Here is a 14,121-nt window from a genome sequence, read left to right as displayed (position 1 = left end):
AAAGACAAGATTGCTAAATTTGCTACCAGAAGACAGCAGAGGAAACCAATGTGGCTTCACAAAGAGCTTAAGAGATGACCTGAAAACAAAAAAGGACACATACAGGAAGCAAAAGGAAGGCCAGGCCACAAAGGAAGAGTACAGACAGGTAGCACGGAATTGCAGGGATGGTGTCAGGAAGGCTAAAACGGAGAATGAGCTGTGGTTAGCGAGGGATGCTAAAAGCAACAAAAAAGCTTTCTTCAGGTACATCCACAGTAAAAGACAGAGAAGAGAAATGGTAGTACAGCTACTCAATGAGGATGGCAAAATGATAACAGATGACAAAGAAAAGGCAGAAGTGCTCAATTCCTACTTTGGCTCAGTCTTCTCCCAAAAGAGGGTCTTTGACTCTCCTGGCAAACGTGAAATTGAAGGGGCAGGATTGCAGCTTGAGATTGATAGACAAATGGTCAAGGAATACCTAATCACTTTGAATGAGTTCAAATCGGCAGGGTCCAATGAGCTGCATCTTAAGAGTATTGAAGGAACTGGCTGAAGAACTCTCGGAGCCACTGTCTATTATCTTTGCAAAATCATGGAGGATGGGTGAAGTCCCAGATGACTGAATTATTATCATTTGTTAACAGAGAGAGCAAGCAATAGTGGACAGTGCAAGTCTCCTTATACAATAAGTGTTTCCCTATTTATTTATTTTTACTTTTTTGCATTTATTTTTTTTGCATTTATTTTTGTGAATAGGCTAAGGGATATATGGAAGGAGAAATGGTGGACTGTAGTCTGTGTCCCTACACTTGATGGACTGTTGGGGGCGAGTAGCTGGTGAAGGTGAGCTATTTTCCGATTCCTCCACATGCTCACCCCTCCATGTGCTTGGTAGTTGTCGTCCTTCTGCAAGTGTGTTTTGCTCCCAAAGACTTTTGGAAAGTTGGGAGCAAGAGGTTGCAGTAAGTCTCTACTCTCCTAATATCCTACCCACCTTTCTGTTCTACAAGCCTGCAATATGCTTTTCCTTGGTATTTTACCTGTAAAAGCAAAATAATAAAAATTTTAAAAATCATTTTAAAAATGAAAACAAATCACTCTGCTTTCCACAGATCCAACCACACTAATATTTCCTTGATTGTCACATAAACTTCACAGATTACCAAGAATGATGCATCTGATGAAGTAGACTTGAGCCCAAAAAACCTTATGCCATAATACATGTTTTAGTGTTTAAGCTGCTATTTTGCTAAAATTATACTGTGACCTACTTTACAAGGGTGTTGTGGGCATAAAAGACCTAGGTAACATCAGATAGGAAAAAAAATTATTATGGGCTCAAAGTACTAGTAGAAGTATCTTTCTCTGTGTGTGTGTGTGTGTCTGTGTAAAATGGATTAGTGAAATTTAAGATGGAGAATAGATATAAACACCAGCAGTAAGTTAGATTTTAACTGTTATTTTATTGCATTTTAAACCAGTACTTTATAGGATGGTTTTTAAATTGTTGTGAGCTTCTTCGAGAACCATGTTTTGGCTGAAAGACAGGGTAAAAATATAAAAAATATATAAATAAAACACTACTGCTGCATTATCATAAACTAAATCTCAATCCAGGAAAGACAAGTTGCTTATGGCCCACAGATAATAGAAGTTAGGAAAATGTCTGTCCTGGATGAGATCACCCCCACTCCCCACAAAGGAACAAGCTCGCAATATTCTGAGAGCACTCAAGAGTAGGTCGCAGTCAAGAGTGCTTTTTCCAGGTTTAGACAGTATGCCAGTTGGACCCCCTTCCTCAAAAATTGGGGCCTTCCCACTATTTTGCATGCTCTAGTATCTTGTAGGCCGGTGGTTCCCAACCTGGGGGTTGTGACCCACAGCAGGGCCTCAAAGTAGTCTGGGGGGGCTGCGAACAGTAAAGAAATGAATTATTTTTTTAAAAAAAGTCTTCCCTCCCTGGATGTTGTCTGCTCCCCACTGCTGCTGCAGATGACACCTTCCCCTTGATCCAAACAAGAGGAGAGGACTTTTACTGAAGTGACAGGATGTCTTTCAGGTGCGCCGAGGGCAAGCGTCTGCCTATAAAACACGTGGCAGACGCAGGAGGCAGCTGAGGGTGCAGCTACCAGGAAGATGAGGGGATTACCTTTGCCGACTTCCATCTCCTTGCACTGCCATTGCTGATGACGCTGTTGCTCAGAATGAGAGGAGAGGGCTTTTCATGATGCAAAAAAAGCAAGGCTGCAAAGAAAGGCTGTTTTGCCCCTTCCTTCCTAGCAGCCAGGCTGCCTGCCTTTCTTCGCTGCCACCTCATTTAAAAAATTATTCTTATTTGCGAGGCCGCCCAGATCTCACCTTCAGCCCAGACAGAGCCAAGAAATAGTGAGAAAGCATAGGACTTGCTCACCCTCCATTTCTGAGGCTGTGTGGGTGCCAGTGTCCCCCCTTTCTTCCACCTACACTCCGCACCTACACTACACATCTACTCCCAATCTCTCTCTCCAAGATGCTGCAGACGTTGAGGGCTTCCCCCTTCCCACGTGCCTGAATACATGTGTACCAGCAGATGCTTGCAGGACGGGCGTGTGTGTGTGTGTGTGTGCACATGCGCTGATGCCCATCCACATCTACTGTAATCCCCAGCAAGGTGTCCAGTGCAATATCTGCTGCAACTTCTTGGGATCGGTTTCATTAGATGCGACCTCTCGACCCTTGTCCTTCTTGGCTTATTAAAGCTTGCGAGGAGGTATGATCAAGTGGATTCAGGGTGTGGTCAATGCGTCTTTGTGGGAGGGGGTGGCCCCAGCTGCCCTAAAAGAGGCAGTGATCCGACTGCTCCTGAAAAAGCCCAATCTGGACCCAGTGGTTTGTGACAACTACCACCTGGTCGTAAGTACTCCCTTTTTAGGGAAGGTGATTGAGATGGTTGTGGCGTAGCAATTGCAAGTAGTCTTGGATTGAACAGATTATCTTGACCCATTCCAGTCTGGGTTCAGGCCTGGTTATGGGACTGAATCGGCCTTGGTAGCCCTGATGGATGACCTTTATCAGGAGAAGGACAGGGGGAGTGCAACCTTGTTATTCTTACTTGATCCCTCAGTGGCTCTTGATACTATTGACCATGATATCCTTCTGACCCAACTTAGTGAGATGGGTATCAGAGGCACTGTTTTACAGTGGTTCCGGTCCTACCTCCAGGGTTGTTTTCAGAAAATAACATTGGGTGATTGTCTTTCGGTCCCCTGGGAGTTCTGCTGTGGAGTGCTGCAGGGTACCATCTTGTCCCCAGTGCTGTTAAACATCTATGTGAAGCCCTTGGGAGCAGTCATCAGGAGATTTTGGGCAAGCAGTCAGCAGTATGCTGATGATACCCAGCTCTATTTCTCCATAACATCTCCATCGGGAGAGGCCATGCAAGCCCTGGACCAGCACCTGGACTCGGAGGTGGGCTGGATGAGGGCCAATAAACTGAGTCTGAATCCTAGCAAGATGGAAGACGCTGTGAGCTGGTGGTTCCCGAGTATGGATAATTGGTCAGCTGCCTGCTTTAGATGGGGTTGTACCGCTCTGAAAGAGTAGGTTCATAGTCTGGAGGTGCTCCTGAATCCAACCTTGTCGCTAGAGACCCAGGTGACCTAAGTGGCTAGCTTTGGCTGGTAAGACAGTTGTGGCTGTTTCTGGACTGGGAAAGCCTGACCACTGTTGTTCATGCACTGGTAACCTCCAGGCTGGATTACTGTAATGTACTCCATGTGGGGCTGCCCTTGAAGTAGGTCTGGAAGCTGCAGCTGGTAAAAAATGCAACAGCACAACTGCTCACTGGAGCAGGGTATAGCCAACATGTCACCCCACTACTGAAAGAATTGCTCTGGCTGCCAATTAGCTACCTGGCCAAGTTGAAGGCCCAATATAGCTTGGGACCAGGATGACTGAAAGATCGTATTACCCTTTATATACCCAGTCGGACACTGCGCTCTGCAGTTGAGGGCCTCCTGCAGATACCACCTTATCAGGAGGTCTGTTCCATACAACATAGGAAGTGGACCTTTAGTGTTGTGGCACTGACACTTTGGAATTCCCTCTCCTTAAGTATTAGACAGGCGCCATCTCTTGTTATCTTTTCTGTGCCTACTGAAGACCTTCCACTTTCAACAAGCCTTTTAAGTAGAGATCTCATCCCAATCTACATCTGTTTTGGAACTGCTTTTCAAGATGTTTTTAAAGTTTTTTAAAAAGCTTTTTTTAAAGATGTTTTGTTTTAATGTATTTTAAAGTCTCTTTTAAAGATTTTTTAGGGTGTTTTTGTTGCTTTGTTTGCTGCCCTAGGCTCCTTCTGGGAGGAAGGGCAGGATATAAATTTAATAAATTAAATAAATAGGCTTGACCACCATAAAGTGCCCTATGTAGGGCTGTCCTTGAAGGCATAACAACATGTGAAAGTGGTGTTAGACCAGGCCATATTTGACCATCTGGCCCAGCATTCTGATTGGCAGGAGTTCTCTAGGGTCTAAGGCACAGAAAATGGTTTCCATAACCTGCTACCTGATCCTCGATTTTAGTAATCTAAACTAATTTTATTTGAATTGTTTTTTATTTTAGAGAGTGTGTGTTGGGGGAGGAAGCCAGTCTGAGTTCATTTTATGAAGAAAAGTGGGGTACATTTTTTTAAAAAAAAATTAACTGGAGATGCCAGAGATTGAATCTGGGAACTTCTACATGTAAAGTATGTGTTCTACCACTAAGTCATGACCCTCCCCTAGACCGCATGGAAATTTCGGCTTGTCCAGACACAGTGGCTCAGCTTTTGACTGGAGCTGTCTGACAGGTGCATATTGCACCAATAGTAAAAGCAGCTCAGCTGGTAACCATTTCATTTTAGAGTTAAATTCAAGGTGCTGGTGTTAACCTTTGAAGCAGGGATAAGGAAACCTGTGTCCTCCAGATCATGTTGCATTACATCTGTCATCAGACCCAGGCAGCATGGCCATTGTTAATAACAATGAGAGTTGCAGTCCAACAACTTCTGGAGGGCCACGGATTTCCCATCCTTGTTTTAAAGCCCTCTACAGCCTAGGATATCCCAGCAGTATCTTTTTTTCCATATGTTCCTCCTCCCCATCATGTCAAGATCTGGAGGCCCTGCTAAAATCTTTCTCCCTGACATACATTGCGGCACCAAGGAGGGCTGTACCATGTGCTATTTTTGCATGCTTCCAATTATTTGAGATTCTACTGCTGCTGTTACCCCACCTCCCAAATGACAACAGCATAGCTGACTATTTTTAGATTGATTTTTAATTGCAATTTCATTAGGGAGAAAGGGGGGGAGGGGAAGAAAAAAAGGAAAGAAGGAAACCTGTCAGCTCACATTAACAGAACATTTAAACAACTATATCTCCATTTAGTTTACACATATAGATCAACATATGCCATCTAAATGTCCAAATATGCACACGAAGTTGGTGTTTATAGAAGGTTTATATAGAAGCAAGGGTGTTTAGGTCACCAAACCTAAGTTGGCCGGTATTTGTCCTTCCAGGCTTGTATAAGTCTCTTACCTACCATTAGGGTATATAAAGTCCATTCTAGTTGCCCTGCCATTAATCTCCATATAACAGGAATATAATACAAATGTACATGGATATCTGCAAAATTCAAAGATTTCACTAATACAAAGTGAATATGGACAACAACTTAAGGCCATAAGTGTCTATGTGAACTGTAGTTCGAAAGTGCCTGACTTTTTTTTAATGGGTTCATTTTGGATCTGCAGAACCCGAGGGAAATCAACAAGATCAAATACTAACATAAAATTCATGTAGTAACAATGTACATACTGTTATCGCCAACAAAGGTCAACAAGTTGCAAGAGAGCAGGCGAGGAACGCCAGAAGTGCCTGGAAGGTCAGAGCTGAATAAGATGTTAATATTTTGTAAGCTACAAGTGAACAAAGGTAATATTTGTCATTGTTAATGCAACATATAGGAAAAGGAGGAGATTGTGACATTAAGGATTAGCATATAAACAAAAAGGATGGCTATACTGTAGCTTTAATTTTTCTCAGGAAATTTTACCTTGCAGCTCTGGTTGGACTCTTATAAGTGAATTTTCTATGGCTTTTTCCTTAGCTCTTTCTTCTTCTTCCCGTGACCACTGCATGTGGTCCCTGCAGGGAAAAAAAATCGTAAGGGGGAAAAATATGCCTTTTATTTTTAAAAGCCTTCCCTAGCCTTTTCTTTTCTTCCCCCCTCAAGCACCACATGTAATCAAATGCATTGTACATTCTAGATTCCATACACCCCCTCCAGTTTTTAAAGTAGGCCTTGATGCACTCTGGAACTCCTACCATTCTTATGTTCCATTCTTTTGCTTTGTTGAAAGTTCCCAAAGGCTCTGTGCTGACAGCTCCTTGTAATGCCCTCTTTTAACAGTCCACGGTAGCATTTGAATGCCTTTGTGGTGTGTTGTCTTTTTGTTGCTTTCTCTGTGGGACATTTCACAGACTTTCCCTCTGCCCATTCTTGAGCGTGCATTGAAGGAAAGTGCAGGGCCGCTTAAGTTACATATTTTCAAAATGACAAACTATGTATCTTGATAAAATGCAAGCCTGTGTGCTCATAATCTTCATGTGACACTTGATTCCTGTATAATAAGGATTCATTATGCCGAAATGATACATTGCATGCAACATGCCAGCTACGCAATGTGGCCACCATTTCACCACAGATTTATAACCATCAAAAGATGGTCTCCTGGTGAGCCAATAGCATGTCATACAGATATGTACAGAAAAGTACTTAATAAGCGTATGGAGTAATAAGATAGAAGAATGTTGCAGCTGGTTTTGTTTCTTAAGAAATATTTGTGATTACTCCCATCTGTTAGCAGACCACTAAATGCAACCAAAAACAGCATCCAGAGGTGAGCTACATGGAGCTTTTAATTACAGGATGCAACAGATGAATCTGAGTGGGATAAAGATTTAAATCTTTCTAGTCAAATAATGGTGTTCAAATGTCAGCCAGGCCAAATTATTATTAGAGCCTGTGTCATACCACAGTATTATGCCAAAACAAGAGAGAAAAATGCTGAGCAATGCAAAACATTCCCCAGGAATTTCAAGAGAGGCTAACAATTTAATGGCTAAGTCCTAAGATATGCTGCAGAAGCAAATAAAAATTTAGGGTGCAGCATACCAAATGCTATGATGGCACACTTCCAAAAAATCCACCAAAAAACATAATATTTCGGGCATGTATGTTACCATACATTTTTAAGGTGCCAAGACAGGGATGAGCAACCTGTGGCCCTCCAGATGTTGCTGGAGTCCAACTTCCATCATGCCTGACTATTAGTCATGCTGGCTGGGGCTGATGGGAGTTGGAGTCCAACAAGAATCTGGAGGGCCACAGGTTGCCCATCCCAACAAGAACAGCATAGTCTCCCATAAGGTAGGAAGAAGCAAGGGAGGGCTTATCTCCCATTCTGCTCCGGTTAAAACTTAAAACTGGACCTCTCTCACTGTAATGCCTCCCTTGGATGAGTCTTCAGAGGAGGATGAGGAGCAGTGAACTGGCACAGCAGACCCAGGAAAGGGAACACATAGACCCACCCCAGAAGCAGCTCTAGACCCCCCACCACTAGAAGATGTTCAGGATACAGCTGGGGTCCCTCACTCAGACTCAGGGAATGAACAGGAGGCCCCTCCACTCCCTGCAGAGCGAAGATGCCTGTAAGTAGCAGAGGAACGCAGGCGTTTAAGGCTACAAGCTGCTGGGAGTCGGAGGGCTCATTGCTAGCACCCGAACCAGGGAGGGGAGCTCAAAAGGGAGTGACATGCCAGTTGCCCTTTGCTGGAAGCAATGTCAAGACGACAGCATCAGATCCTTGCCAGCCATGCCTTGAAACCCGGATTGCTCTTCATTAGAATATTGGACCTTGCTTTGTTCACCAATTTTGCCTTTTGGAAGATGACCTGGTGTGTTCACTGAGACCCCTTGACCTTCTCCCTTGTTTATCTGCTTTACAACCAAGCCCCTGTGTAAGCAGCTGTCGGCTAATCGTTTTACAGTACCATATATCACCTCGGTTCAGCCGGCAGAGACTGACACACACTAATATAACCATGATTTATATTATCATGGGTCTCCATTTTATGTTCTATTTTTAAAAAATTATTAGAGTAGCCACTACAGCCATCCTTGCAATGGTGAAAGAGCTATCCACTCAAATTACCTGTAACTGGTACTGTAGAACCAACCAATTCCTGGTTTCATCCACTGGGTGCTCTCTGTATGCACCAGATACAGTACACATGTATCAAATGTGGGGAAACGGATACCCACAACCTCTAATGTCTTCTAAAACATTCAGATTTTGACAGACCACTGGACAGCAGTTGATCTGTCTCTCTGATGAAGATTAAACCAACATCTTTCATTTTCATCTCAGGTTCTCCTTTCTGTGGGTGACTAACAATAATCTACAGATGGAGGAGAAGGTAGTTTGATCCACCTTTTAAAAGTAAGCTGAACTAACTGGCAGAAGAAAATCATCCTTCAGATTTCACACATCTCCAAATTTTGCAATACAGCTCTCAGCTCAAAAACTGTACCAAAATATGTATGAAAAATTGCAGCATCTACGATAAAATAACATTGAAAGAAGTATACATTGTGATCAAATGTATATTTAGGTACTATTTAAATAATAATTTTTTGCACAGTTTTTTTTTTAAGTTGAGATTAATGCAGCAATGGGAAAGCATTTGTCAACGAACACATGTGAGACTGACACACACTGAAAAGACTGCTCCATCCGCCCCTATAAAACAGGTGTGGGGAACCTTTCGCTCTGCAGATGTTGGTGAACTACAAGTCACATCAGCCTCAGGAAGCATGGCCAACAGCCAGGAATTATGAGAGCTGCAGTTCAGCAACATCCAGAGAGCTAAAGGTTCCCCACACCTGCTATAATAAGATACAAATATATCCTAAACTAGATTGGAATATTACCTGTATTACCTGGCAAACTTCAAAGCAAACATCACTACAAGGAAGGTTATGGCTTCTGGGCTCTGAATTTTAGGAAAGCATACAAATGTCTTAGAGTACTCAGCTTAAGAACATAAGAACATAAGAAGAGCCTGCTGGATCAGGCCAGTGGCCCATCTAGTCCAGCATCCTGTTCTCACAGTGGCCAACCAGGTGCCTGGGGGAAGCCCGCAAGCAGGACCCGAGTGCAAGAACACTCTCCCCTCCTGAGGCTTCCAGCAACTGGTTTTCAGAAGCATGCTGCCTCTGACTAGGGTGGCACAGCACAGCCATCATTCTGGTTGCCCTCTTCTGTGCCACAAGTGTATATTTTTCACACACTCGTACCTATACTTAAAAATCAAACAGGTAATGCAGTAGCAAACTGTGTTAAACTTACCACATGTTATGATCAAAAACTTTATCAGGATTCAGCAAAATCCTTGACCCAAGAGGAACAGTTGGTCGCCTACTACTTTGGAACCTCTGGGGCATTTTGCTATTCCTCAGATGCAAAGCAGAGAATCTTTTGACAAACAGCATTTCAACAGCAACAACAAAATACCCTGAAAATAAAATTAAAAAGCAAAGATTTCTTGCAACTTAATTATTTCAGTTACCTAAAGAATTCCTGTATATATGTGGCAATGTGAATGTAGGGTAGTTTTCCATGTCCTTTCCTTTATTTGATTAGTTTTTTGAAAGTAGCTTATCACCGAGGCACCATCTCCACATTTAAAGCAATATGACACCACTTTAAGCAGTCACGGCTTCCCCCAAAGAATCCTGGGAACTGTAGTTTGTTAAGGATGCTGAGTTGTTAGGAAGCCCATACTCCCCTCACAGAGCTATAATTCCCAGAGTTCCCTGGGAAGAGGGACAGACTGTTAAACCACTCTGAAAATTGTAGCTCTGTGAAGGAAACATGGTGTCTCCTAACAACTCTTAGCACCCTTAAACGGCAGTTCCCAGCAGGCCGACTTGAGGAACTGATGGTACAAGCCCCTTCTGGCTACAGCCTTCTGTTAGGGCACACTGCTCTTAAAGTAGCCGCAAGGAAGATGGGTGTGGGGCTGCCCCAACAGACCACTGTTGGTTCTTTTAGGATATGTGATCCCTGCCTATCATGTGCAAGTACTAACATCATTTCTGTCACAATTTACCTGTGGTATTCAATACATCTGTGTTATTCAATGAAATACCTGTGTTTCTGGAATATGGGATCAGTTAGAGCCTATCTTTGGTGCCCAATGTTTTTGTTTGTTTTTAATACGGAGGCCACCATATCTGTAAAGTGGCACTCCTATCAATAATTTTTAATAAAATGTCATGCAGTGGTTAGTGCTAGACTAAGAGCGGAGGAGCAGCCACAAAATCACGTCAGCCACAAAATCACAGAGTAACGTTGGGCCAGTCAACTCTCTCAGCCTGACCAACCTCACAAGATTGTTGTGAGAATAACATGAGGTGGGGTAGGGGGCAGACAACTCATGTATGCTGCCTTGAGCCTCATGGAAGAAAGCCATGGTATATGCATGCAGACACACATTTACATTACACTGAAGTCATTGTTACATTGAAGCATTGCCAAATATAACTGTGTCTAAAAAAAAACAACAACCCAGACTTGATATGGATCTATGAGATCCTAGCAGCTGACTGTTAAAACGCTTCTGCTTCACCACTACCACCTGCCCAGCACAGGAGGGTTAAGTGATGATGAAATGTCTCAACAATTACCCTTATATAACAAATTTCTCAGCTACAGTAGTGACTAATGAGAATTTGCCTGGGAAGAAGCAAAATGTACATTACCAAGCATTTGTGAGGGGCAAAGAGACTGTGATACATACCGTACATTCATATCAGATTATTATGATTGTTTACTTTAATATGAACGTTTCCGGGGAAAAGGACGGGGGAACCCTTATGTTTCAAATGTTGTACCTTTTTAAAAAAATCAAAATGCTGATCACTGAAGAAACATTCTGTTCCTGTGGCAATAAATTGTTCTGCTGCTTGACATTTCTTATCCCACTCAATAGGTTGCATTTCTTTCACGACTCTTTTTAGAGTTCTAACCACTCAAGCAAAGTAGGCAGGGAGGAAATAGTGTGTGCTTGCATGCATGCATGCATGCATGCATGCATGGACACACCTTCCAAAATTATATCACAGATTTGTAACAGACAAAAAAGTCTCAATACTTGAAAAGTACATGCTTGAAATAATTTATTACCATGAAACTCAGCCCTTCCACAACGTACATTCCTTAAACTATCCAACCAAACTTGTCTCTTACAAAGTCAGAAGAGTTTCTGCTTGCCATGAAACTGGCAATCTGAGACCTCCCACCTACCCTCCAAAAACCCATGTACAGCAAGGTTGCTTGAGGCCAGCTGGCAGTCTTCTCTGGAGTCTCCCGGTGATGGAACCAGAGAACATTCCTCTTTTCACATTTCAGTACTTGGTGGGCAAGTTACTTGTCCAACAGCGACCCACAAGAATTACAGGGAAGTGTCAGTGCACCATAACCATGGCCTGTTAAAGAAATAAATCCAAACACCTGATTGGTTATAAATATGCTAATCCTTCATCTAGTCCAGCTCAGTAATATTATGAATTTAGCTTCCTAATCGGGGTAGCAGCTGATGGGAAAGACCTCTGCCCAAGACCCTGGAGAGCTGTTGCTAATCAGAGTAGACAACACTGAGCTAGATGGACCAATGGTCTGGCTCAGTACAAGGAAAGTCCCCATGCTCCTTATGATTTATTTATGAACTTCCTCACATTGTTATCCTGCCTTTCTTCTCTCATGAAATCCAAAGCTGTGAACATGTGGTTTCCAGGCAGTCAATCACCCAGGCACAACCAGCCCATCCTGCTTAGCATCAGCAAGGTGCTGGCCTCATGTGCCTTCAAACAATACCTCTGAAGCATCAAGAGGTTCTGTTGCACCGACACCACTGCCTTCCAGACATAAGCCAGAGTTGTGTTTCTCCCTCAGTCCCAGAATAAGGCAGTGCTATCAGGCTATGCAGTAATGGTGACAGCGGGGAATAAAGCAGCAAAGCTGGCTGACATCCAGAGCATCCAAATATGTGGAGGCTCAAAATAATACTCAACAAAAGTTGCATTCCTGCTAGGAGCGATACTTGTAATAGCTCAGAAATATATTAACGTAAGTCCACCGGAGATAATTAGACAGATGGTCAAAATATCTGGCAAGAAAAGGAGAAGGAAAATAGACGTTTTCTGCTGGCTAATACATTTGTATGGGCAGTATGTGATCTATTAATTGTTAAAGCCTCTATCATTTCAGAAGAATTTATAAAAGATGGAGAAGCAACTGGTTTTGCTGGCATTTGAAAGAAGGCTATAGATATGGATAAGTTTAATTTTTTTTAAAGAAAAAACCAAGACCCTTGTATTGTATTAGCAAATAAATGGAAGGTAGAATTATGCATAATTATGTCGCCCTGGACTCCTGCTGAGAGGATGGGTGGGATATAAACCAGATAATAATAAATAATAATAATAAATAAAATTTGTACAACAATACAATCAAGATTACTTATACTGCTTTGCACCTTGTTGACTTGAGGTAGATTCCTTTGAACAGAATGTTTGTTGCTATCCACCTCTTATATGATATTTTAAAAAATTTCAACCTGCCCCATTACAGCTTTATTGCTAAAGAAACAACAAATTAGTTGACTTTCAACAATGCATCACAAAGCACATTCTTGTAGCTCTTTTAAAGCAAGCCTAACAATACCTTGAAGAGTCTATTTCTGAATAGGATCCCTGGAGAGATTTGCCTGACACCTACCTTATCTTTCGGTTGCCAGGTAAAGACTGCTTTACTTTCCCAAGCATTTTAGATACCGTTTTAATCTTGATGATAGTTTTATGCTTTTTTGTGATTTGTTAGCCTTTTACTTTATTCTGTGTTCTTAATTATACAGTCACAAGAGTGGCTGTCTACTATAGTCAGCATGGATTTTTTGCATTCCGCAATGTTAAATTGAAAATACCCCCATGCCATTCTGATGCTTCCCATAAGCTCATTTCAAAACAAAACCTTACAAAACTTATAGTCCTGAAAAGCTTGCTTAACAAACCTCTAAATTTTCATGGCAATACACAAAACAGAGAGAATAGAGAGTTCAAAGTGTAAAAAGAGAAAAAACAAGACCCCATTTGGACTTTTTTGTCAGAGTTCTCATAATTTGTTGAAATTAAAAATCAACTATGTTCATAGAGTACCTGTAATCCTATTACTGACTTTGCCCCATACCCTGACCTTCATATTCTGCAGTTTAAAAGTTTTTTAAAAAATGCCTGGCTGATTTTTAATTCATTTAATAAATTTAGCATTGAACTCAATGATAAGGCCAGGCATGCTCAGTAAGAACCAACTGCCAGTGTTCTAAAGCCAGACTCACAGCTGCTTGGCTTGCCTAATCAGGGGGCCATACACACACCAGACCTTTATTTCACTTTAGACAGTCATGGCTTCCCCCAAAGAATCCTGGGAAGTGTAGTTTGTGAAGGGTGCTGACAGGACACTCTTATTCACATGACAGACGTCCAGTGGCCAGAGCGGTTTAACAATCAGCAGCTCTGACTGAAGCTCTGTGAGGGGAAGAGGGCATCTAGCAACTCTCAGCACCCTTCACTAACTACATTTCCCAGGATTCTTTGGGGGGAAGCCATGACTGTCTAAAGTGAAATAAGGGTCTGGTGTGGATGGGGTCAGGGACAGCTTTGGTTTAAATTTGGGTGGGAGGCTACATCTGCTTGCTGTAGAATAAAAAGGTGGGGGAAACACTGAAAAAGAATGATACTGTTCACAATGTTTTCCTTTTGGAAAAGAAAGGAGCTTCCCTTCTACCCACTGCCCACCCATCCAATCTCCTCCCCTACCCTAGCATTCCTGTTCTCCTCCTCCCCTCCCTTCCCCTCCCCTAGGTCACTTTCACCTTTCCTAAGCGTATTGTACAGGAGTAAATCCCACAACTCAAAAAGCATGCCAATGATCAAACCTGCCCTCCCCTCCTCCTCCCTATCCCCTCCCTCTTGCCCTTTCTCTCCACC

General features: G+C 42.5%; 1 protein-coding gene across 5 annotated transcripts in view; it reads right to left on the bottom strand.

Moving 5' to 3' along the window:
* The window catches only part of METTL8 (methyltransferase 8, tRNA N3-cytidine), a 48,787-nt gene that overhangs the window by 26,440 nt on the left and 8,226 nt on the right, over positions 1-14,121 (bottom strand). For 2 of the 5 annotated variants that reach the window (XM_061608509.1, XM_061608510.1), the window contains exons 2-4: positions 11,381-11,562; positions 9,422-9,587; positions 6,064-6,155 (exon numbers count right to left, since the gene is read on the bottom strand). In XM_061608509.1, coding sequence (XP_061464493.1) covers positions 6,064-6,155; positions 9,422-9,564 — 235 coding nt within the window. In that variant the 5' untranslated portion in view covers positions 9,565-9,587; positions 11,381-11,562. The remainder of the gene's footprint in view (positions 1-6,063; positions 6,156-9,421; positions 9,588-11,380; positions 11,563-14,121) is intronic. The other 3 variants (XM_061608511.1, XM_061608508.1, XM_061608512.1) reach the window with 2 other exon arrangements.

Source organism: Rhineura floridana, chromosome 2 (assembly GCF_030035675.1).
Source record: "Rhineura floridana isolate rRhiFlo1 chromosome 2, rRhiFlo1.hap2, whole genome shotgun sequence".
In the NCBI taxonomy this organism is placed as follows: domain Eukaryota; kingdom Metazoa; phylum Chordata; class Lepidosauria; order Squamata; family Rhineuridae; genus Rhineura; species Rhineura floridana.
The sequence above is the reverse complement of the archived record's forward strand: the minus strand, read 5'-3'. Positions and strand labels throughout refer to the sequence as shown.